This window comes from Rhamphochromis sp. 'chilingali', assembly GCF_963969265.1.
Source record: "Rhamphochromis sp. 'chilingali' genome assembly, chromosome: 10".
In the NCBI taxonomy this organism is placed as follows: domain Eukaryota; kingdom Metazoa; phylum Chordata; class Actinopteri; order Cichliformes; family Cichlidae; genus Rhamphochromis; species Rhamphochromis sp. 'chilingali'.
The window spans coordinates 8,625,362-8,648,033 of record NC_137937.1 but is presented as its reverse complement, the minus strand read 5'-3'; the positions used below and the strand labels follow the sequence as shown (position 1 = coordinate 8,648,033).

Genomic DNA, 22,672 nt, shown 5'->3' with positions numbered 1-22,672 from the left:
TAATGTGATGTGATTTTTTCTTTAATTGTTTATATTGGGGTTTTTTGATGTTGTTAAAGTAACTTTTCCATCATCACTATAGGTCATCAAAAAAGAAAAAAGAAAAGAAAATGCAGTTGCAACGAATGGTCTGGACTTTTACATCAAAAAAGCAGAGCCACACACTGAAATGAGAGAGCAGCCAAAAGTAGATTCTTTGTTTGGTCATAAGAGGCTGAATTACATGCTTGGTTAATTTTTTAATTTTTTTAACAGACTTGGGTCAAAGGTATTTTTTTAACCAGTTTTGTGGCTGAAGGGGAAAAAAGTGTAGTTTAAAGAGCGTACAATCATATGACGCAAACATCAGTTGCTAAATCCCTTAGCATCTGACTGGTGTAGCCATGTTTAAAATTAGTCCTATTGTGCTGGAAACTGTGTGCATGAACATGAATGCTGTGTCAACACAAGCTAAGTTAAAACCTTCACTTATCTTGCACATGATCAGAGTCATTGTCGGCTTCTCATCCATAGCAGCCTTATGTAAGTCTTCATTGTAGCCTCATGTAAGCATAAAATGCCAAAACCTTACATGTAAACAATAAAATGTTTTCTATTGTTTTTGAGTTTCCCTCACTAACATTATCTGTACCAACAAATATCCAATAAATATATAAAAATGTTTGTGCTAATTGGTTGAAATTCAGAAGTGAAGTACTAAAATAGTACTCAGGGCCTGTTTGCCTCAGTCACACATAACTGCAGGCTAAATTTTGATTACAATACACTAATTAGTTGTTGTTTCTTCTTTGAAAAAAAAAATCAATAAATAAGAAAATCCAACTGATTTTTGCAAAAAATACGTGTTTTATAATTTTGTAGGGACTGTTAAAGACCTGCATGCAAATATTCTATCAATAACTCCAGTGCAACTTAGTCACAGTAACTCCCACAGCTCTGCCTGCTTACTACTCTTTTTTCTACAAGCTTTGTTTGCTAACCCATTAATTTGTTATTTTTCTCATTTGCGTACAAGAAATAACTTCATAGTTTATTTAAAGTTCATATTTGTGTCATTGATTCCCCCTCATCAGTATGGAAATTGTTGCTCTGTTGTGTAGCGCTTTATACTCAGGAGGACGGCTATATAAAAAGTAAATGCTTCAATATAGCTAATTAGCGACAATAAGCTACATTTATATTAAATTTTCTGACTCTACATCCTCCCAAAGCCTAGCAAAGTCAAAAATGCTTACTGGTTACCAACAGGGCAAATTTACAGATGTAGCTTCAGTGGGACTTGGAACGGAAATGACTGCACCCACACAAGGAAAGTCAATTATTGGCAGAGAGAATGGTTTCACCTCCAAATTTCAGTTTAAAATTCCATGGTGACCAGAACTTTGTAATGAACTCTGTGACGTCTTATTTCTGAACTCTCCAATACATAGCAGTGTAAAATAGACCATGTGGCTTGGTACCAGACAACACATATAGTTGACTGCAAACCTTAAACTGCAGCCGCTTGGAAATATTTGCACTAAAGCAAAAAATAAAAATAAAAAAAAGACATAAGGTTAATAAAATTCATTTTTGTCACTGTGGTCTGCTCACTGAAACTTTTTCCCCATTGAACCATGACAGTAAAAAGCATCTTGACCTCCACCAAGCAGATTCTTTGTCTAAATATAGAAATATTTTACCAGGCTGGGATGAAATTTAAATAATTCAATCCAATCAGTGTTTTTCAATTCAAGCTCATCTATATAGCGCTAAATTGAAACAATAGTTTCCTCAAAGCTATTTATATTGTAAAGTAGAGACCATAATAATGTAAAGAAAAGCCCTATGAGCAAGAACTTGGTGATGGTGGAGGAAAAACTCAGTTAGATTGATGGGCAAGTATTTGCTTTGACCAGTTAGGATTGGGTGGATGGATACAGGATGAAAAGTTTGAAGTACAGTAACATCTTCTATCTATTTCTATCTTTGCTAACAACCAGTCAAGAATCAGAAATCCGCAAATGCCAGTGCTTCACCGAGTCCTCCCGAAATACTCTAGGCTGTCTTATAGCTAACCCTATAGATAAGTAGTATTTATGTCTTCATTTGCTCATGATATGTAAACACTGTTTAAATATGCCAAAATAAGCCCTTTTTTATTGTACTCCCATTGAAAATCAGCATGAATATTATAACACTTAGAAGCCCAAGTCTAGGTCACTCTTTTCTTTGAGGTGAACTGAAGCGCTCATAAATATCTACATAACCCCAGCATGTATGACATGCTCTTATTTTGCCCTATGCTGTCAGGCTGCTGGAGGAGTTGCTGCTGACACAAATGTGTGTGTGTGTGTGTTTGTGTGTTTCAGGGGTCAGCCTCCTGGTGCCTCATGGATCCGTGGCTGAAAATATGTCCTGGGAGATGTACATGGTGATCAATCAGGGAGAAGCAAGGTGAGGCCACAGTTTACCTAAATATCATTTGAAGCATCTATCTGCCTGTCACTCTCTCTCTATCTTATCATCCATCTGCCCTGACTCTCCATCACCTGTCCTCGCTGTCTCGCTAATTATTTACTATCTTTTGTTACTTTGTTTGCAGCTGCAGTATCAGTGCTCTGTCATTGTGGGATGAAGGAATTCGATTTAGGCTTTCTGATATGTTTTCTTACAGCCTGTTGTCTGTGTTGAGTTTAGCTTCTAGTCTTCCAAGTATGAAATTTCAACCAAAACAAAAAAATAATTAATTAAAAAAATCAAGCTTTTTAAAGATCAGTTGGAGGATTTCATGTCACTGTCTCCAAACATTGTAAATGGTAAATGGCCTATATTTGTATAGCGCTTTACTTAGTCCCTAAGGATCCCAAAGCGCTTTACACATCCAGTCATCCACCCATTCACACACACATTCACACGCTGGTGATGGCAAGCTACATTGTAAGAGGATAACAAGACAGTCTGAGTGTAACACACATATGCTTGTGCTGTCTTTCATACTATTCACACAGCCTTTTAGAGCCAAAATGAGAAGTTGTTTATGATGTGTCTGAGGCGGTTGGCTGACAAATCTTGTATCAAACAAAGACTACAGGTACTCTTCTTAGGCTAAAAAATACATTGATAATGAAAGGAGCCTTCACAAGATATTACACATCAGACTCCTTTTTTCCATCATGGTTTGTAGTAGTCAGGATATAAAACTGTTCTGGAGGACCTTTGTTTTGTTGCTGATTAATAATGGATGATTGAGCTGTTGAACCATTCATGCTTGACCCTGTACTATCTCCTGTGAATTACATATGGAAAGCAAGATGCAAAAAAAAAAGTTTCCTGAAAAAACATTCATCAGGAAAGCTGTAATTATTTTTTACCGGTAATGCAATCAAAAGCTTTTGATTTGCAGGTTTTGACTCTGAACTGCAGAATGCAAAAACATTGCACTGTTGGAAAAGAAGGTAGGAGAACATCTAAAAAAAAAAATGGAGGCACTAATCAAAAGGAGAGTTTGCTTTTGTTGAAATTAGTGATTTACCTCTGTCTTTGAAAATTGTCTTTGATGAATGGTTTGCTCTCAAGTAAAATATATGTGACTAAATCCAAAATAAATTAAATGTCAGACAAAATAAGAAATGCCAGTTACATTCATTGGCTAAACACATCAGCTAACTATCATTTTAATGTTAGCTAATGTACCTTAGCTATAGGCCTCTAAGCTTATCAATTGCTGTTAATCCTTTTTTATGTTTGGAGCTTGAAAATTTTTAAAGAAGTCATGTCAAGAAGAAGTCAAGAAAGGTAATAAAGAATCAATAGATAGAAAGGCAACCTGTCTCAAACCAGTTGTAGCCCCGCACTGACTGACTGCAGCTTGGCGTCAGTCTCAGACAGATTGGCCAAGGATTGTAAATAATTGTTTAATTTGTAAATGCAGACAGATGGCAATACACTGCAGTAATTCTATGTCAATCAACAGAGGATTTGACTCAACTGGTTGCCAGCTGGTTGCATTCTGGTGTATCATTTTCCCATCCTGCAGTAACTATGTAACTGTTTTCGGAGGAATTTCTTGAATTCTGTTTCAGATCCATGAGTTTCTGGCTGGACTCTGCATAGAAGCTGTTACAGTAAATTTCTGGATCTATAGATGACAAAAAGTTTGGAACCTTTGCTAATTTATCACAGTCAATCACTTTATTATCATAGATGCAACTGTAACTGCCAACTTAACCCCATTCAATCGCAAACTTATAACAGACAGACTCCACCTTATTACCAACTGATGGCGGCTGGTGGCAGACCTGGTTCCTCTCCAAACTCTATTTATGTGCTATAGTCACTTCGCTTGAGTGACTATAGCATTAATGTCAGTAGCATATTATTGGTATGATATGTATCAAGAAACTTTTGCTTAATTATGGCTTGTTTTTTGCTGTGGCCCTCTGATCATTAACAAACTGACCATTTGACCATGCTACAATCACTGCCGCTCAGTAGTTCAGCACATTTTTTCGTTTCCAAAAGCAGCTGCTTAGTATAGTTTTTGACCAGCAGGAAATAATGCATTTGTTTCCTCTAGATAGTATTTCAGGCTCAAGGCTACTGTATAAGGGATGTTTTCCTCCTCTTTTTGGACAATTCTGAGGCATTAACATTTGGGCAGCTAGCTGTAGCTGATCCATTTCACCTCTGCTAATTTAAGTCGTTAAACTTGGCTCTGTTAGTGGTGTTGGTGGCCTTATGGAGAATCTTTATTGGAACTATCTGATAACGCAATTTGTGACTCAGTTTTGGTGAGTAATAACTCACCAGTTAATTAATCAGCTGCTTAGTACTAATTAGTAAGGATGCAACTTGGTAATCAGGCTTGCTAGTGTTAGTAGTTGTAGCAATGATAGTGATCATAAAGGCGTGTTACAAAGCCATCAAAAATCATCAAAAATCAACAAATGAATATATTGGCAACCACTTGTAAAGCTTGTACAGAAGGTAATGTGTGTGTGACCCTCCCCAAAGACATCTCTGCGTCCATGTGTGTTTACCCTCAGGCTATGTGACAGATGGGCCTATCTCCCTCTCTCTTTAGGAGCCCTCTTAGTCTCTCGATATGGTTGTTCATTTCCAGAAGCCCCTCACAGGTGGTAGTGTGGGCTTTGATGTCCTAGCAGCTGTGGAGAAACTCAAGTTTACACCACACGACCCAGAGGGGACTTCGCAATGGAGTCCTCTATTTAGATAACTGACTGATAAGAAGCAAAGTCAAACGTCCAATCCTCCAATGCCTTTCCCATTCTCGTCACTCTGAGAGTCAATATGTAGTTATGTACTCCACTCGGTGTCAACAATGTGGCGCTCTGGGAGAGAGTCACGACCCGGGAAGCTTGTTTAAACGATGATGAATGCAGTGATGAACGGAGCTTGGTTGCGCTGATGGACATGCACGACAGAATAGAAGGCACATATTTCTCTCGGGGCCTTTCATCTTGGCAGCACGTACATTATGCATTCTGATCACGGCTAGGTAATGACCCTCAGATGGACTGAGCTGTCTCCAGGGCGGAAGTTTGCACAGTCTTCCCTGTGGAGATTCACAAGGGTTTCTAGCTTCCTCTGAAGTGTCACTGTTTATTCACATGGCTCCACTTGAACAAAGTAGCAAAAGAGAATAGAACCTACAGGGAGTGCAGAATTATTAGGCAAGTTGTATTTTTGAGGAATAATTTTATTATTGAACAACAACCATGTTCCCAATGAACCCAAAAAACTCATTAATATCAAAGCTGAATATTTTTGGAAGTAGTTTTTAGTTTGTTTTTAGTTTTAGCTATTTTAGGGGGATATCTGTGTGTGCAGGTGACTATTACTGTGCATAATTATTAGGCAACTTAACAAAAAACAAATATATACCCATTTCAATTATTTATTTTTACCAGTGAAACCAATATAACATCTCCACATTCACAAATATACATTTCTGACATTCAAAAACAAAACAAAAACAAATCAGCGACCAATATAGCCACCTTTCTTTGCAAGGTCACTCAAAAGCCTGCCATCCATGGATTCTGTCAGTGTTTTGATCTGGTCACCATCAACATTGCGTGCAGCAGCAACCACAGCCTCCCAGACACTGTTCAGAGAGGTGTACTATTTTCCCTCCTTGTAAATCTCACATTTGATGATGGACCACAGGTTCTCAATGGGGTTCAGATCAGGTGAAAGAAGAAAGAAAGAAAGTGTACTTTATTGGTCCCCGTGGGGAAAATCCCTCTCTGCATTTAACCCATTCACTCAGTGAAGCAGTGGGCAGCCATTGGGCGCCTGGGGAGCAGTGTGTAGGGACGGTACCTTGCTCAGGGGTACCTCAGGGTAGCTGTTCAGGGAAATCGAACCCCCGACCTTCCGATCATGGGGCCACCACTCTACCTACTGAGCTATCCCTGCCCTAACAAGGTGGCCATGTCATTAGTTTTTCTTCTTTTATACCCTTTCTTGCCAGCCACGCTGTGGAGTACTTGGACGCGTGTGATGGAGCATTGTCCTGCATGGAAATCATGTTTTTCTTGAAGGATGCAGACTTCTTCCTGTACCACTGCTTGAAGAAGGTGTCTTCCAGAAACTGGCAGTAGGACTGGGAGTTGAGCTTGACTCCATCCTCAACCCAAAAAGGCCCCACAAGCTCATCTTTGATGATACCAGCCCAAACCAGTACTCCACCTCCACCTTGCTGGCGTCTGAGTCGGACTGGAGCTCTCTGCCCTTTACCAATCCAGCCACGGGCCCATCCATCTGGCCCATCAAGACTCACTCTCATTTCATCAGTCCATAAAACCTTAGAAAAACCAGTCTTGAGATATTTCTTGGCCCAGTCTTGACGTTTCAGCTTGTGTGTCTTGTTCAGTGGTGGTCGTCTTTCAGCCTTTCTTACCTTGGCCATGTCTCTGAGTATTGCACACCTTGTGCTTTTGGGCACTCCAGTGATGTTGCAGCTCTGAAATATGGCCAAACTGGTGGCAAGTGGCATCTTGGCAGCTGCAGGCTTGACTTTTCTCAGTTCATGGGCAGTTATTTTGCGCCTTGGTTTTTCCACACGCTTCTTGCGACCCTGTTGACTATTTTGAATGAAACGCTTGATTGTTCGATGATCACGCTTCAGAAGCTTTGCAATTTTGAGACTGCTGCATCCCTCTGCAAGATATCTCACTATTTTTGACTTTTCTGAGCCTGTCAAGTCCTTCTTTTGACCCATTTTGCCAAAGGAAAGGACGTTGCCTAATAATTATGCACACCTGATATAGGGTGTTGATGTCATTAGACCACACCCCTTCTCATTACAGAGATGCACATCACCTAATATGCTTAATTGGTAGTAGGCTTTCGAGCCTATACAGCTTGGAGTAAGACAACATGCATGAAGAGGATGATGTGGACAAAATACTCATTTGCCTAATAATTCTGCACTCCCTGTACAAAATGACTGGGATGTAGCTCGCCTTGATGGGAGCCACTGACATAATAAGATGCAAACAGGGGTGGAAAGAGTGAGTTATGCCTGTCACGATGCAGATTTTCTGTATTTGAGGTTGATTTTCAAAGCAGTCACTCAATTTTCCATTACATGTTTTATACTGATGTTAAAAATTCAGCACAGCTCTTCTTTGCCCTCTATAGTTACACAATTATACACAATACATGGAAACCTCTCAATCTCAGAGCTTTTTAAGAAGTCCTGTAAACACAGAATCATGATAGAGTTTAGGAAAACTGCTTTTTTACATCCATAGTCACCAGACAGGTAGAAACTATGTAAAACATAAATAATAATAGATTGGATTTACATAGTCATATCGCGCCATCGGCTCTTCTGGCCAACACCAGTAGGCGGGAGGGTAAAGTGTCTTGCCCAAGGACACAATGACCAGGACAGAGAGTCGGGGATCGAACCATCGACTTTCCGGTTACAGATGCGCTTCCCAACCCCCTGAGCCATGGTCGCCCACATAAATAACACATGTGCAATATAAATTGATACATAGTAAAGATAAATAAAGAGTCATCGTAAGTTAAAAATGATCACAGATCTGCTGTGCCAATGTCGCTATCTGGCCTTTACTTCATAAAGTAATTTAAAGGAAGGAGAGTAAGTCTATGCAAAACTTATTTTTCAAGAGTAAAGATGACTGTTTTCTCCAGTTGCATTTGAAAATTTATATTTAGACATTCATTAAATAGATAATTGATTAAAAGAGACAATAAAAGTGACTCAATCATAGACCTCTATGGGAGATCTTAACTTATTAACACATGTGCATTACTCTCTTGGGCTAAGATATGTTTTTATAGAAGCAACACTTCAAAAAGTGTTAATGTCGTGTTACTTCACCAACACAATGCATCTTGGTTTACTTTTATTTATGTAGCACTAAATCATAACAATAGTTGCCTCAGAGTGCTTTATATCATATACAATAATACAATTAAATGACCCGCTATGAGCACTTGATGACAGCGGGAAGGAAAAACTCCCTTTTAACAGGAAGAAACCAGGCTCGGGGAGGGGGGCAGGGTGAGGGGAGGGGGACGGGATGAGCACTCCCATCAAATGACTTCATCTAGAAAAACAGTATTCTAATTTGGTGGAATGATAGTGTGTACTCAATTTAGGCAAATGTAGCCTTTATTTAGGTCAGTAATTACCCATTATTATTTTTTGCTACCTCAGGCATGACCAGGAGGAAAAGCAAATGGATAATTAGCTTTGTATGTTTCTTTATATTTTCAGGTTACAGGTAGCACTCTTTCCTAGGTTCTGTGACAACTGTATAGCATGCTCCATGGGGTCTTTGAAAGTCCTTACAGGTGTAAATCCTTTTGGTGTAGAGCTGCCTTCATCCCCTCCTTTAGATTCCTACCTGCTAGCAGAAACTGTTTACTTTCTCCCACCATCTTTTCTACCTTTGAAACTTTCAGCAAATATGTCAGGCTCCAACATGACAGTGTTTTGTGTTTTCCCCTTGCTCCTCATGCACTGAAAGATATTTACTGTTGACAGCAATTTTTCTTCTGGTGGTCTGTTAACTTTGTCATCTCACCATCTGTTAATCACCGTCTGTGTCGTAGCAGGCCAGTGGACACAGAATTGCATCCTATTCTTTCCCACTACAGTGTCTTGCACCCAACCCCCCTCCAACCTACTTCTCCACACACTCGCAGTCCTATTAAAGCTATTTTCTTTAAGCTTTTCAAAGGCTCATCTAAATCTTGTGAAGTCGTGGTTTTGCTTAGGTCAGACATATTCGCTTTTGCCTTCAAGGTTTTATGAGCACGTTGTATTGTAAGATAAATCCTTCAACCTACTGAGGCAGAAGCAGCTTTGTTCTCGTAGGAAAATTACTTTTTCTGATGAAATTATATTCCGCAGATGTGCTTTATGAAAGAGGCCCAGGTGAACATTCAGGGTCTGGTTTAGTATATTGTTTATAAGTTTTTAATTCATAAATCCCACGAACAGACCAAGCAGCACTCACAGAGTAAATTGCAGGATTGGTTTTATAGAGTTTGAGGGCTAAAAACTGATTATCTGTTATACATAGCTGTCAGTGCACCAGTGCATAGGTGTGACACGACTTCCTGCTTGGATGCCTGGCCCTCTGGTTAAAATCCTGGCTGCTTCTACTCTGGGTGTCCAAACTGATCTGTTTATCAGGATGGAGAGCCTTTTTAGCACCTGCTTACGCAGGTCCAGTCGTGGTTGAGAGATCCCACTGCACAGTGTTCTGGATGAACACATTGTTCGTGGTTTCGGTTCAGGGCTCACAAATCCCACTGTTCCCACCAAGGTGACATTACACTTTAGAAAAAAAGTCTTGTCTTCCTCAGGACAGAGATCCATCTTCATTTGAAATGTTAGGCTCAAACATAGATGAGGAAATCTGCAGTTTGATGAGGAAGATGAGATCTGTCCTGTTCTGATGCTGAACCTAATGAGCCTAATATTTAATATTATCATTCAGTACTAGAGTATATTAATAACTTAAGTCTAAGGTTTGTGCTTCGTTTTCTCTATTAACCATGAGTGTTTAACAATGTATAGGAGCTCAGCATTAATCCCATTAGTAAAACAACATTGTCACATCATGCTTGTACACTGTACTGTACTTACTTGTAGGTGTACATGTGAGTGTGAATGGTTGTCTGTCTCTCTGTGTTGGCCATTCAGCAGACTGATGAGCTATGGGAGCAGGGATAGATTACAGCCCCCATTCGAATTGGATAAGTGGAAGAACATGGATAAATAAATTTCTGTGTATGTAGATGGCAACAGCATTTTTCACAAATTATCACAACTAATCACCATATTACTATAAGCAGATTGCATTTAACTGCCAACCTAAGCCATTGCAAACTGATGTCAGACTACAGCAAACTGGCTCCATCATTATGCAATCTTATTAACAGGGATGCACATAAGTGGTCAAAATAAAAGACGCGCACCAGATAAGAAATTGCAACATGCGTTTGCGTCCATATAAAAGGCATTGTTTTTGTCCGCTAGAGTGGGATTTTCACGGCATATTCTGCACCACATCTCTGTGCATTCACCTCCTGCAACCACTTTTCCAAGAATACGTGCTTCTTTTGCAGTTCGGACTCCTTTTGACATTTCTTTGGAGGTGGAGGAACACCAAAGTAATTGCTTAAAGGAGCTTCTTCGACATCTTTAAGAGTTCCAAACAAATGTCTGTCATCCTCCAGAAAATCTTATGTACGCAAACACGCGTTGCAACTTCTTATCTGGTGCTCATCTTTTATTTTGACAGCGAATGCGCACCTACGGACCACTTATGTGCACCCCTGTTTATTAACATCTTGACACACCAAAGTTGTTTTGAATATGGCTACTAACTGCGAGTGGTTTCAGACTTTACCTACGTCTTTGAATAAAACCATCTTTATTACGACTGCCTTCAGTCGTAATAAATTTGGGCATCAGCAACCACTGTTTTCCCTAATGTGAAAAGGCACATGTAGCCTCAATCACGAGAACAACAAAAGCAGGAAGAAGAAAAAACGAGGGAAGTAAAACCACAGAAAGCTACATGAGGAATTAACCTTCAGAATAAAGTAGGAAGTAACTAAAAGTGTAGCCCGGGGGGAGCACAAAAGGCACAGAGACAAAAAAAACATTACAACAGGAATTAGAAGCAAAGATCATTTTATCTGCTGTACAAAAGCAACAGAAATAGTGCTTCAACCTTAGCAAAACATACTATTGTTTGTATGCTAGCTTCACAAGTATTTCAAACATTTATTTCAATAGTTACGGTAATTTGGTGTTATTTTTAGCAATCTGAGTAGCGCTCTCAGTGATAAGTGACCAAATAGCATGTTGAGTTGTTTCAAGTGATTAGCCTTTTTGCTTGTTCTCATTTTCCCAGTCAAGTGGGTTGCAGTGCGCCAAGGTCCTGGAACTAAAGATGAAGTGGTCTCAGAGTTAGTTGAATAGCAATTGTAATAGCGTTACAAATCAATGCTTAATGGTGCTTTTTTTTTTTTACTCTTTGCACAAATTGGTGATTCAAGTTATTGTTAATGCTCTCCAGAACATTTATGTCAATCAGCTACTGTAGCTTTCACAATGCTGTTTTCATGTTACGCTGCATTAGAGATTTTGCAGAGTTAAAAGGTTGGTTAAAGCTAAAAGTAAGTCTCCTAAAGGAGCCTGTTTGATTAATGTATCCGTACACCGCATAAGGTGCCTGCATTAACTTAAAATGGACAAAAGCACAGTGGGACAAACAGGTGGGAGACTACAAGCAAATAGAGGTGAAGCTAATGGAGTGTGCTAATGTGTGCATTTATTAAGTCTGCCGTCACCACCCCCGACCCAGTCTGCCACTTTGTGCAGCTCCTGGGGTCCCCGAGGAGTGAATCACTGCTCACTTTAAATAATGCACCTCCTCTAGGCGCTCAAGAAGCTGCTGTATAGGGCCCTTCATCGTGATGACAAGTGGAATTGAGAAAAGAGACTGCTAGCCTCAGGCGCTTCAGGCTGCTGTAGGAATCTGGGGCCTGAGCTGCAGGCTACTTAAGGAGCAGGTAATCTGCTCCTTCCCTGCACTTTGCATTAAATGTGTGATCAGGCTCAGTGCTGTTGGCTGATGGGCCAAGAGCTCTCTCAGGGCCAGTAAAGAGTCGGACTGCTGTTGACATAACTGAAAAACTGACTGAGCTAACAGACATAGGGCAGAGGGTTGTGCAATGAGATAGCACCCGGCCTGATAAGCAGACAAAATCAGAATACCTCACCCCTCCTTACCAGGGCGGATGCTGAAGCAGTAATTGGGAAGTCTGGAGTAGATGTCAGCACCCAGAAAGAGCATTCACTGTGAAGGTGTTCCAACAGACAGAATCTGCTTTTAATTCTGATAAGCTGCTGTAATGGCAGAGGAGCTTACATAACACATCACTTATGAAAAAGTCAGAAAAGTTTCCAGCAGGTGGAGGTGGGAGAAGACATAAATAAAGTTGAAGTATCATTTTGGAGGCTGTTAAGACAATTATGGCTGTATGAACATGACATTGCAAGTAAACAGGCAGTTGTTCTGGGTAAATCACATGCCATTTAAAAGCATGCTTTTATCTAGCAGCAGCACAGCAAGTAGCATGGCTGCTCTCTGTGGGAAACACACCCCTAACTGCTATGGTGTTGGTGGCATGCTGTATCCAGCGGGCTGCTCAGCAACATGAGTCAACTTTCAGTCTTTTGAACAGAAAAGTAATGAGCAATTTTAGGCCTGCACAGAATAAAAGGAGTGAGACAGTGAGAAAGAAAAAATAGTAGATGTGGTGTGTAGATATGACTTTGACTTTTATTAGCTGGTAAGAATTTGGACGGTATTATTCATGGAATATGAAATGTCTCATACATTTCTGCCTTATTACACCTTCAATCACATCTTTGTAATTTCAGCTTCAATTTCTACTGGTTCTAATAAGTTAACTGCTGAAATCCAGAAAAAATAGTTTGCAAACAATATTCCAAGTTACCCAAGCGCATTTCCGTGCAATCATCCACTGCAGTTAGCCATCTCTTGTACATGTATATATAGGGACAGTTTTAATCTTGATGGTGTATTTTGGCTTCCCACAACTAAATGAACATGATGGAGCGATATTAAAAACACCAACTGCCAACTGAAGGCAGAGCAAAAGCAAAATAAGTGTTCCCTAAATCAGTATCTGACTGCGCGCCTGGCCCAATAATTGCTGTTCCCTGCACGTTGCAGTTTGAAGTTTCCTGGACTTGTCTGGATGAGTAAGACTGTATTAAAATACAGATATACAACAAAATTCCAATATCTGGCATTACAGACGACAAAGAGTGTATCCTTTGGTATCCTTAACTTGGAAATACTGGCAAGTGATGTTAAATAAGAACAAATCAGACTGCAGTATACAGTAACAGTATAGTGTGTATTGTCTCCATACTAGACAGCATAAAGTTGGTAAAAACAACACCACAGTACCACAAGCTAACCTCTTTATCTCGTACAAACTATTTTCAAGCAACGTTTGAATAACTTAAGTTTGTTTTGCAGGACGTTTCACAATATAAAAATGCATAATTTATCGAAACACATCATATACAGATCTTATATGTGATTAAAAATGATCACATTGCATGTAACTGTCAAATTTGTAGTTTATCAAGCTTCACTGAGCAGTTAAATAATTCTCTTCTTCCTCTCTTGTCCTGTCTTTTTTACGGCAGCTGGACCTTTAGCTAGCTACAAACTGCAACAAACTTCACACAGATTGTGTTTGCTGATGTTTGTTGAGCTGATACAAATTTAGTATTTAAAATTAACTGATAGTTAAAAAAAAACATTACCTCCTTTATGCTTGCTCCTCTTCTCTAGTGCTCGCTAAATGCTAAAGTACCGAGGCTACAACTTGCAACGTTAAAGTGGGATGGAATGAGTGCCAGTGATACCACTGAACATAAAGTAACAAGCCTGTATTCAAAATAAGGATAAGGAGTATAAGGAAGGATTAAATTTAAGAAATGTAAGAAATGTAAGTGTAAATAGATACATACATACTCAAGTAAAGTACAGAGTACAGTAACATACAGTAATGAAGTACTTAAGTAGTTACTTCTAATCTCTGGCAGTAATTCTTATTTTGAATTGTTAACTCGCCATAAAAGTGTTCAGACTCTTAAGTGTTCAACACTGTAACTGTTTGGCCTGTGGAAGAAATCTCCACCAACTTATTAGAGATCATCCTCAGGCGACCACACACAGTTGCACCACAAATATAAGCCGGCTTGACAAAAACTGTACATAGGGAGATGTTTTACTGCAGAAGTAAAAAAAACAAACTGACTGAAGTTCCATCCATCTGCATTTCAAGAGCGCAATTGGCATTTGTCTTACGATATCTGAATTAGCAGGTCCACCACTGGCACCTTGTGCTTTTCACAGATGAGAGCAGGTTCACCCTGAGCACAAGTGACTGATGTGAAAGGGTCTAGAGATGCCATAATGAATGTTATGCTGCCTCTAACATGATTCAGTGATGTAAGTGATGGCCTAGAGAGCCATATCCAAGAAGGGACACACAGACCTCTACAGGCTAGGCAATGGCACCCTGAATGCCATTAAGTTTAGGGATGAGATCCTTGGACCCACTGTCAGACCCAACACTGGTGCAGTGGGTCCTGGCTTCCTCCTGGTGCATGACTGTCCAGCCTCATATGGTGAGAGTAAGCAAACAGTTCCTGGAGGACAAAGGAATAGATACCTTTGACTTTTTTTTTTGTCTTTGATTTTTGTGTGTCTTTGAAGTCAGTCCTCTGTGGGTTGATCATTTTCCTTTCCATGAAGCGATGAGGCATCCTTTCATCCGTAGCATATTACCCAGTATAGACAGATATATTGTTTTTTTCCTTTGAGATCATGAGAATGTGTTTTTTGACAAGTGTGTATCTATGTCATACAACTTTATACTTCTGCTCCACAATATTTTGGATGCAAATATTAGACCTTTAGTTTAAAGCTATAGTCAGTTCTTCTTTTGCAGATAATAAAATCTAAATCTACAAGTGTATTGTAGATTTATGCTTCCCAGTAGTAAGTAATTAAATTCAATCTTTCAATCATCTCCAGCTGCAATATTAATGAAACGATCCAACAATATAAGGTATTAATTTCTGAAACTGTGCGTATGTATTACCATACCAGCACCTTTACAGTAAGTTTTTGCTGTTTGTTGCTCCTTCCCTGTCTCTACCTTCCAGTCTGTCTTCAGCTGTCAGTATCTAAAAAATTAAAGATAACACAATTAAAACAGAAGCATCTGCGCCTCGCATATGTTAGATTACAGGTTTGTGAACCACTGGCTCAGATGATTATGCAAAAAGACTCATAGCTCAAAAATCATTGGCATCAATCTGCCTGTTTAAATCTTAAAATGCAAAATCTGCATTGGAAAAAAGTATCAGAATTATGCAAATGTTGTAAGACTAACAAAGTTCAGTCGTATTTTCAGTGGAAGTGGAATCAGAATAAATACAAAAGTTATTTCTGCAGGACAAAGATTTTCACTCCTGTGTGTGTACAATACATGAATGTCACATTCAAATCAGTCTTTATTAAGGTGCAAAAGTAAAAGTTTGGACTAAATCCTGTAATATAAAACTAATATATGTTATTTATCAAAAGGGAGCTTCAGGTACTGTGGTTGCTTTAAGTGGGTGCACACAAGTTTTCTCCAAATATATTTGTTGAAGCTGACCTTGCCAGCTTGTTTACACACTCATCCAACCAAATCTGACAGCTCGTCATATCGGAAGTGTAGCAGTGTTTGTGTTTGATATCACTTTTATGGACAGCTAATTTCTCACAGCAATGCTTAGAAGGAAAGGACCGTGAACTTTGCGAAAGTTCTGCCGCTATTGCTTAATTCAGCAAATAATTATGTAGCACATAAACATTATTCTTGACAGGAAGTCTCAGCAGGTTGCCGGATGAATGCTAAAAGAAATATTAAATAAGATCAAACCATACAGAACACAAAGAGGAACCAGTCACTCAATGCCAGGCGCCAACTTTTAATCTCAGTATGAACTCTGCTTTCTGGGAGCAGCACACTGAAAGGGGGTCATCAGACAAACAGGCATAAAAGCACCAAGCCTCGCTGTCAAACATGTTTATGACCCTGTGGAAAAAAAGCAGCGGTCAAAGCAGAGCTTAACAAAATGTGCTTGCATCTTGTTCCCCCGGCACTCCACTGCAAGGCTCATATCCACAAACATTCTGAGAAAAAAAGGAGTTTCAGTGTGATTTAGGAAAAGTGTCAGAACAGCTGTGAGCACGTAGCAGACTGAAAGTTTTAGCTTTGTGAGGCGATGTTGAGACATTTTGCTGGGCTAATCCTTTCAATAGGTGTGATTGGCTGATTTTAAAAAAATGTAGAGCGAATGATTGATAGTGAAATATAGACCTAATCATAAAATTGACTGTTTAGAAATAGTGTGCATGTACATGTGTATGTTGGTTTTGCTTAAGTTTAAGTGACATTTATCAAGGTTAAAGTTGAAAAAGTTGATGTTGTCTGAATCACTTAACGCACTTTAAGAAGGCATACGAATGGTTGCGTAATAATTTGATGGTCCAAAAAATCTGAATTAAGAGCTAACATTACCTGTGAATAGATTTCATCTTTAGGAATGATTTATTGATTATTATTGCTTAGTGTTTGTATGGGCTTGCTTGAGGTTATCTATCAGATCTTTTTTCCTAACTTGATATTTTTTTGTGTTGTAACCCTACAACACAAAAAACTGAGAAAACCCCAACAGCCATACGACCCCCTATGAGCAAGCATATTGGTGACAGTGGAAATGAAAAACTTCCTTTTAACAGGAAGAAACCTCCGGCAGAACCACGCTCAGGGAGGGGCGGGGCCATCTGCCGTGACCAGTTGGGGGGGAAAGGGGAGTTTCAGATTGATTTTTTTTGTTCACTGTGTCATTTATTTTAATGCTATAAAAATAATTCTTAATATTATACAATTGTTAGAAATATTGTTAGAAATGTATAATAGGTATATATTATATTATATAATGTATAATATGATCTGATAACACAGAAACTTTAATTATTGCTCCTGACCATATGATTCCAGAAATAGGGCAGCATATCAGCTTCTTAGACCCTTATGTAAAATCGAGCCTTAAAAACCTCGCGTCATATTTGACAGCTCGATGTTGCTTGAGTGACATTCCAAACGGCTGGTCCAGAATTGTTTTTATCATTTAAGAAATATTTCAAAACTCAGACTAATGGTGTCAAAGCCTGAACTTGAGATGATTATTCATGCTTTTATTTCTTCACATTGCGACTACTGTAATGGTCTTTTTACTTGTTTTAACAAATCAGCTTTAAATCGTCTTCAGACTGTGCAGAATGCTGCAGCACGACTCTTAACAGGAGAGGATCTCATATCACTCCAGTTTTGGCCTTCCTTCAGTGGTTGCCTGTAAATTTTAGGTTTAACTTTAAAATTTAAGTTTTAACCTTTAGGGCCCTACATGGTCAAGCTCCCCAGTACATCTCTGACCTGCTGAAACGGCATTCCTCTTCCCGAGCTCAAAGGTCATCATGTCAGAGACTGGTGGTGGCCCCACGCACTCGATTTAAAACTCGTGGTGATCGTGCCTTTCAGGCAGTGGCACCAAGGTTGTGGAATTCTCTCCCACTGGTTTTATGCTGTACAGACTCCATTGGTTCTTTTAAAAAGCAGCTGAAGACATTTTTATATAGGTAAGCTTTTAATTAATTTGTTGTTTTTATGTTGTATTTTACTGTTTTACGTTGTTATTTGTTGTATTTCATTCTTTTCATTTTTCTTTTTCTTTGTTGTAAAGCACTGTGTGATTTTTATCTGCGAAAAGCGCTATATAAATAAATTTTACTTACTTACTAATATACATAGTGAGTTGCCCCTAAATATCCCTAATCTTAGCTTTATTTTGAGGGGTTTGCACTGGGTTTTCTGACCAGATTTTTTTCTGACTGCTGTTCAAATCTTTGGATTTGCACACTTCTCCTGTTTGTGACACACACATTACCAGCCTGATGCCTAGTAGTTAGTAGTGCATTCTTTTTGTTGTTTTAATGTATTCATCAGGGTGCTGGTGAAGTACTTAGGGGTGTGGCTAGTGTTAAACAGGGATAGTTCATGTCACCTTTTAAATTAAAATCTATTCTTTTGATATAGATTTTCTAGTCTATTTAGGTGAAAGTTTTATATAAAGCTAGATAGAAAAAATCCAATCAAGTTATCTACAAAGTACTGGTACAAACAAAGGAAACCCTCTACTTTAGTACAAAAATAGATGCCAGTTGTGTAAATAAACTGTCAATTTCTTGAATCATGAACTGCTGAGTCAATCTGTTGCTGTGTTGTGGATTTCTAGCTGTAGTCGCTAGTGAATGTCTTCCTTCCTTCACTGTAATTCGTTATAGTGGAAGAAATGTCAAACTGCGACGTATTACAAGCGTGATATCAGAAAATGATGGTGAAAAATACAAATCTAAGACACAAGTCGTTGTAAATTAATGGCACTAACACAACATTAGGCATTCCTCTGCACTGTAGAGGTGTCTCATACACTAAAGCTGCTGCTTTAGTGTATGCCTCATTCAAAGGAAGAAGTCCTAACAAACCAAGCCTCTCATATCTCTGACCTGATGACTGATTAAAGAGCTTTGTTGAGGTGTTCCTCTCCTGTGTCATGATCTGCCTGCCCTCTTTCTCAGAAGCTCAACCAGAGTCACTGCTGCCGCCACCGTCCACTGGCAGGACCTGTTTGTTGTAAGCTGCTTTTAATGAGCGAACTCCAAGTCGCCGGCAAGAGTTTTTCACCTGTGCTTGAACTAATTCCAGCAGCCTGGCTGTGTGGCAATAACTTGAACTTGGGGAGCAAGGGTTCAGCATTTTCACTCATGGCCATTCAAACTTGGAAGTACCTGCCTGGAGGCATGTTTTGTTGGCAGTCCACCTCTTTTCATGAGCTCATTAATTTGTTGGTTCGCTTGCAGCAGCAGAAGCGCAAGTGCAAAGAGAGATGTTATGCACATATGATGGCTCTACTAAATAGAATGTGTTAAATATGGACAGTCATAAAGAGCACAGCAAGAAGTCTTAACAATGCTTTCAAATATAATGGAAAGCAGTGGATAGCAGTGAAGCTGCCCCATCATAAATATGGAGCTTCAAAAAATATAGGTAAAGAAGTGAATGGAGCATTTCACCTTGCTACCAGCTGTTTTTCAGTCTTGCAAAAAGGCATTTTGTTGCACAGATTGCTTCAAAGACAGCTGTGCAAGCAGCTCATAGCTGCAGTAAATGCATTTATGACGCACAGCGAGTCCAGGCATCAAAAGGTACAATTATACGAGAGCCGAGGCATCCATTCTGCTGACGTGTCTCCACGTGTGAACACAGGCAGTGTCTGTTGTCTGCAGTACTGTAACTTATTTCCTCGTATCACCTAATAAGATTTGCATTTACTCTCTGTGTGTTTTTAGTGTCCAAACACTGGACAGCTGTGAAATCCTCCTGGGCCCAGAAGTAACATACGGACCTCCTGGCCTGGATCTCTTCTGCCCGGTGGCCATGACCATCGCCCACTGTGCAGAGGTGGACGCCGAGAACTGGAACATCCAGCTCAAGAGGAGAACCCAGGACAGCAAATGGGAGGTGAGAGCTGCAGGGAGAATGTCCTTCAAGCACAGTGCAGCGCATTGCAATGTCACCTGGGCCATAGGCAACATGCAGAGAGCCATTCCACTTCCTATTAATCGTATTTTGCTTAAAACAGTTGCAGTCTACAAAATGTAGCAGGCCTTTGAGAGACAATTTTCCAATTAGTAGATAATCTCCTTGTTTGTGTAGTACACTTCATTGATGACACCATTAATATTTGATAACCAGGTATTAAAAGGGTAGCCAAATCACAACAGAAACTTCCAGGAGTTTGTATAAGATGCATCTGGCTGTTGGTGGTTGAAGGGGATGCTATCAGGAGCTAGCTGAATGGGTCATTCTAAAGAGTATTAGAGTAGTACTGTAGGGTGCCACATGTTCCTACGTATTCAGTTTGCAATTATATTTATATTTTTCAGATCTATTCAGATCATTTCTTGAAGTATGTTTAAACATGACAAAAAAACAGAATGAATATATAAAAAATTACAGCATTATTCCATTAAAAGTAAACAGTGTCCAGAAAGTGAGCTGCCTTTGCAGAGGTTGGCTCTGAGTGCTTCTTGTTATTTAATTTTATCAGCAATAAAAGGCAGTGCAAACCCTGCTACAGTAGATTATGAATGATAGTGAAGCAGAGATGTGTTGACCTAGCAGATAAACCAAAGAAAACACACATTATGTAGTCTATCTACTGATGACCTCAAGCATTGGGGACTGAAATCAGAGTGCCCTAAATACCAGTGGCCCATTCTTTTGCGTGAATTAGTAGGAGAATAGGACCAGTTTCCACCCATTGATCACCTTTCTCACTTCTCGTAAGCTACAGCAGTAATGGCCAAGCAGATACTGGCTCCATCATGCTTGTCTGAGATGATCCATCTCACATGCATTTCACCACTCTGCTGTTTCCACTGAACAGGGGCAATTTTTTGCCAGAGCAGCTCATATCTATGGAGCATGAAAGACACTTGCAGATGGAAATAAATGCCTATATTTATTTTCTGCTAGATATGCTGGAAGAGATTCATGGTTCCACACACCTGTTTAACAAAGATAAAAGCATACAATAAGCAAAAACACAGTGTGTTCCACTTCAGACACACTGCCAATTAGAACCACACTGCAGCTGTAATCAGTATATAGGATAAAGGAATTACACAAACAGTGTGCCCACCATACTGCTCTGTTGTTTACATGGTTAAATATAATTTGTTTATCCACGCAACTTCACTTCCAACAGATGCGTGTAGACACCTGGTGAAAAAATGTCTTCAGTGCTGAGGTGACAGGAGGAAATTCCTGTTCCTTGAGTTCTGGTTCATCCCTCACAGAAGCCATCTGCTTTTTAACGAGCTAATACAACCAATGCATAAATCTCAACCGCACAACAGCCTGCGTATCCCAGAATGAAGCAAATGCAGAAATAACAAAAATTGCAGGCCACTTGAGGCTGTGAGCGAGTCATTACTGATATACTCCAGTGTTAAAATGCATAACTTTACAGCTGGATAAAAAAATATATAATTAATGCTTTATTTACCAAGATACATTCTTGGTAAATAGACTTATTTTGTAATTTTGACTATAAAAGGAAAGCACTCCAGTCCTTTCAGGAAGCGTTTGATTTTCCCTCTATAGCAAAATGGGCATAACTAAGGTAAATAAAGGGTTAAGACCTAATACAAAAATGGGTTTTGGCCTCTATTGCTGCTTTAGCACTTTTAAACAGCTATTATGAGTTAATGTTTTTTAATGGCATAACCATTTAAAATGCATTGAGGGTTTGCATTATTATTGGCATATTCCTGCTCTGTCTCATGTTTTTCGAGTTGCAAGGGTTAGAGGCGAGGTATGCCCTGGAGAGGTCGCCAGTCTGTCGCAGGGCTAACACATAGAGACAGTCACAGTCACTCACATTCACACCTATGGGCAATTTAGAGTTTCCAATTAACCTGTCCCCACTAACTGCATGTATTTGGAATGTGGGAGGAAGCTGGAGCACCCGGAGAGAACCCATGTAAAGAGAACATGCAAATTCCACACAGAAAGACCACAGCCTGATGGTGGAATTGATCTCAGGACCTTGTTGTTGTGAGGCAACAGTGCTAAGGGTCACCATGCTGCCCCTTTCAGGAGGATTTCAAAAACAATTAGTCTTTCTGTGTAGTTCATTGCAGTAATAACCGTCTTAGAAGAATGCACTCAAAGCATTTCTGCGCTATGTTATTTGTGAACATAGAAACAGGTATCTGTTGTACTCATGTAGTTTATCTGGATATGGTCACTTCTCACGCTGAAAAAAACAGTACAATGGCAGCAGCTATCAAGAACCAGCAGGCAACATTACAGTGGCTACGTCTGTTTTTTATATAAAGTCTCAACAATCTGTAAGCCTAATTTGCTTTCAACCTTAAAGCTGAAAGAAAAAGACGGTTTTAAATTAACAGTGAATTGGTTGATACACAGGTATTGCTTGTAGTGACCAGTTTTACCAACTACGTTGTTCGAGTTATCTCTGCAGAGCTTTTCTAACAGTCTATGTAAGCAGGTGTTTTCAGGGACAGGGTAAAAAAAAACAGGGAATATTCTTGCCTGCTTGCTGATACAGAGCACAGTTCATCAGTTCACCAAAAATCACACCTCTCCTTCCACTACCACCATACCCAGACAATAATTGTTTTGTTGCAAGCCCCTTTTAACAACCACCTCTCCGCCAGATCGCAACTCTTTCACTTGCACTGGAACTAATTCCAGCAAGTAACCTGAGTAACCTGTGTAGCAGTAACCTGAACTGAAGGAGCAAGAGTCTCCCAACATCCAGCGCTCACAGGCAGTCAAACTTCATTCATCAGGTGGACAGAAACAAAATAGAGAAAAGAAATAAATAAAAACACCTGCTTTCAGCTTTTCT

At 39.5% G+C, this 22,672-nt stretch overlaps 1 protein-coding gene across 1 annotated transcript in view; it reads left to right on the top strand.

The window, feature by feature from the left end:
- Positions 1 to 22,672, top strand: part of unc5db (unc-5 netrin receptor Db) — a 298,720-nt gene that overhangs the window by 225,978 nt on the left and 50,070 nt on the right. Inside the window, exons 11-12 of the mRNA XM_080894516.1 lie at positions 2,352 to 2,436; positions 19,581 to 19,752. Coding sequence (XP_080750642.1) covers positions 2,352 to 2,436; positions 19,581 to 19,752 — 257 coding nt within the window. The remainder of the gene's footprint in view (positions 1 to 2,351; positions 2,437 to 19,580; positions 19,753 to 22,672) is intronic.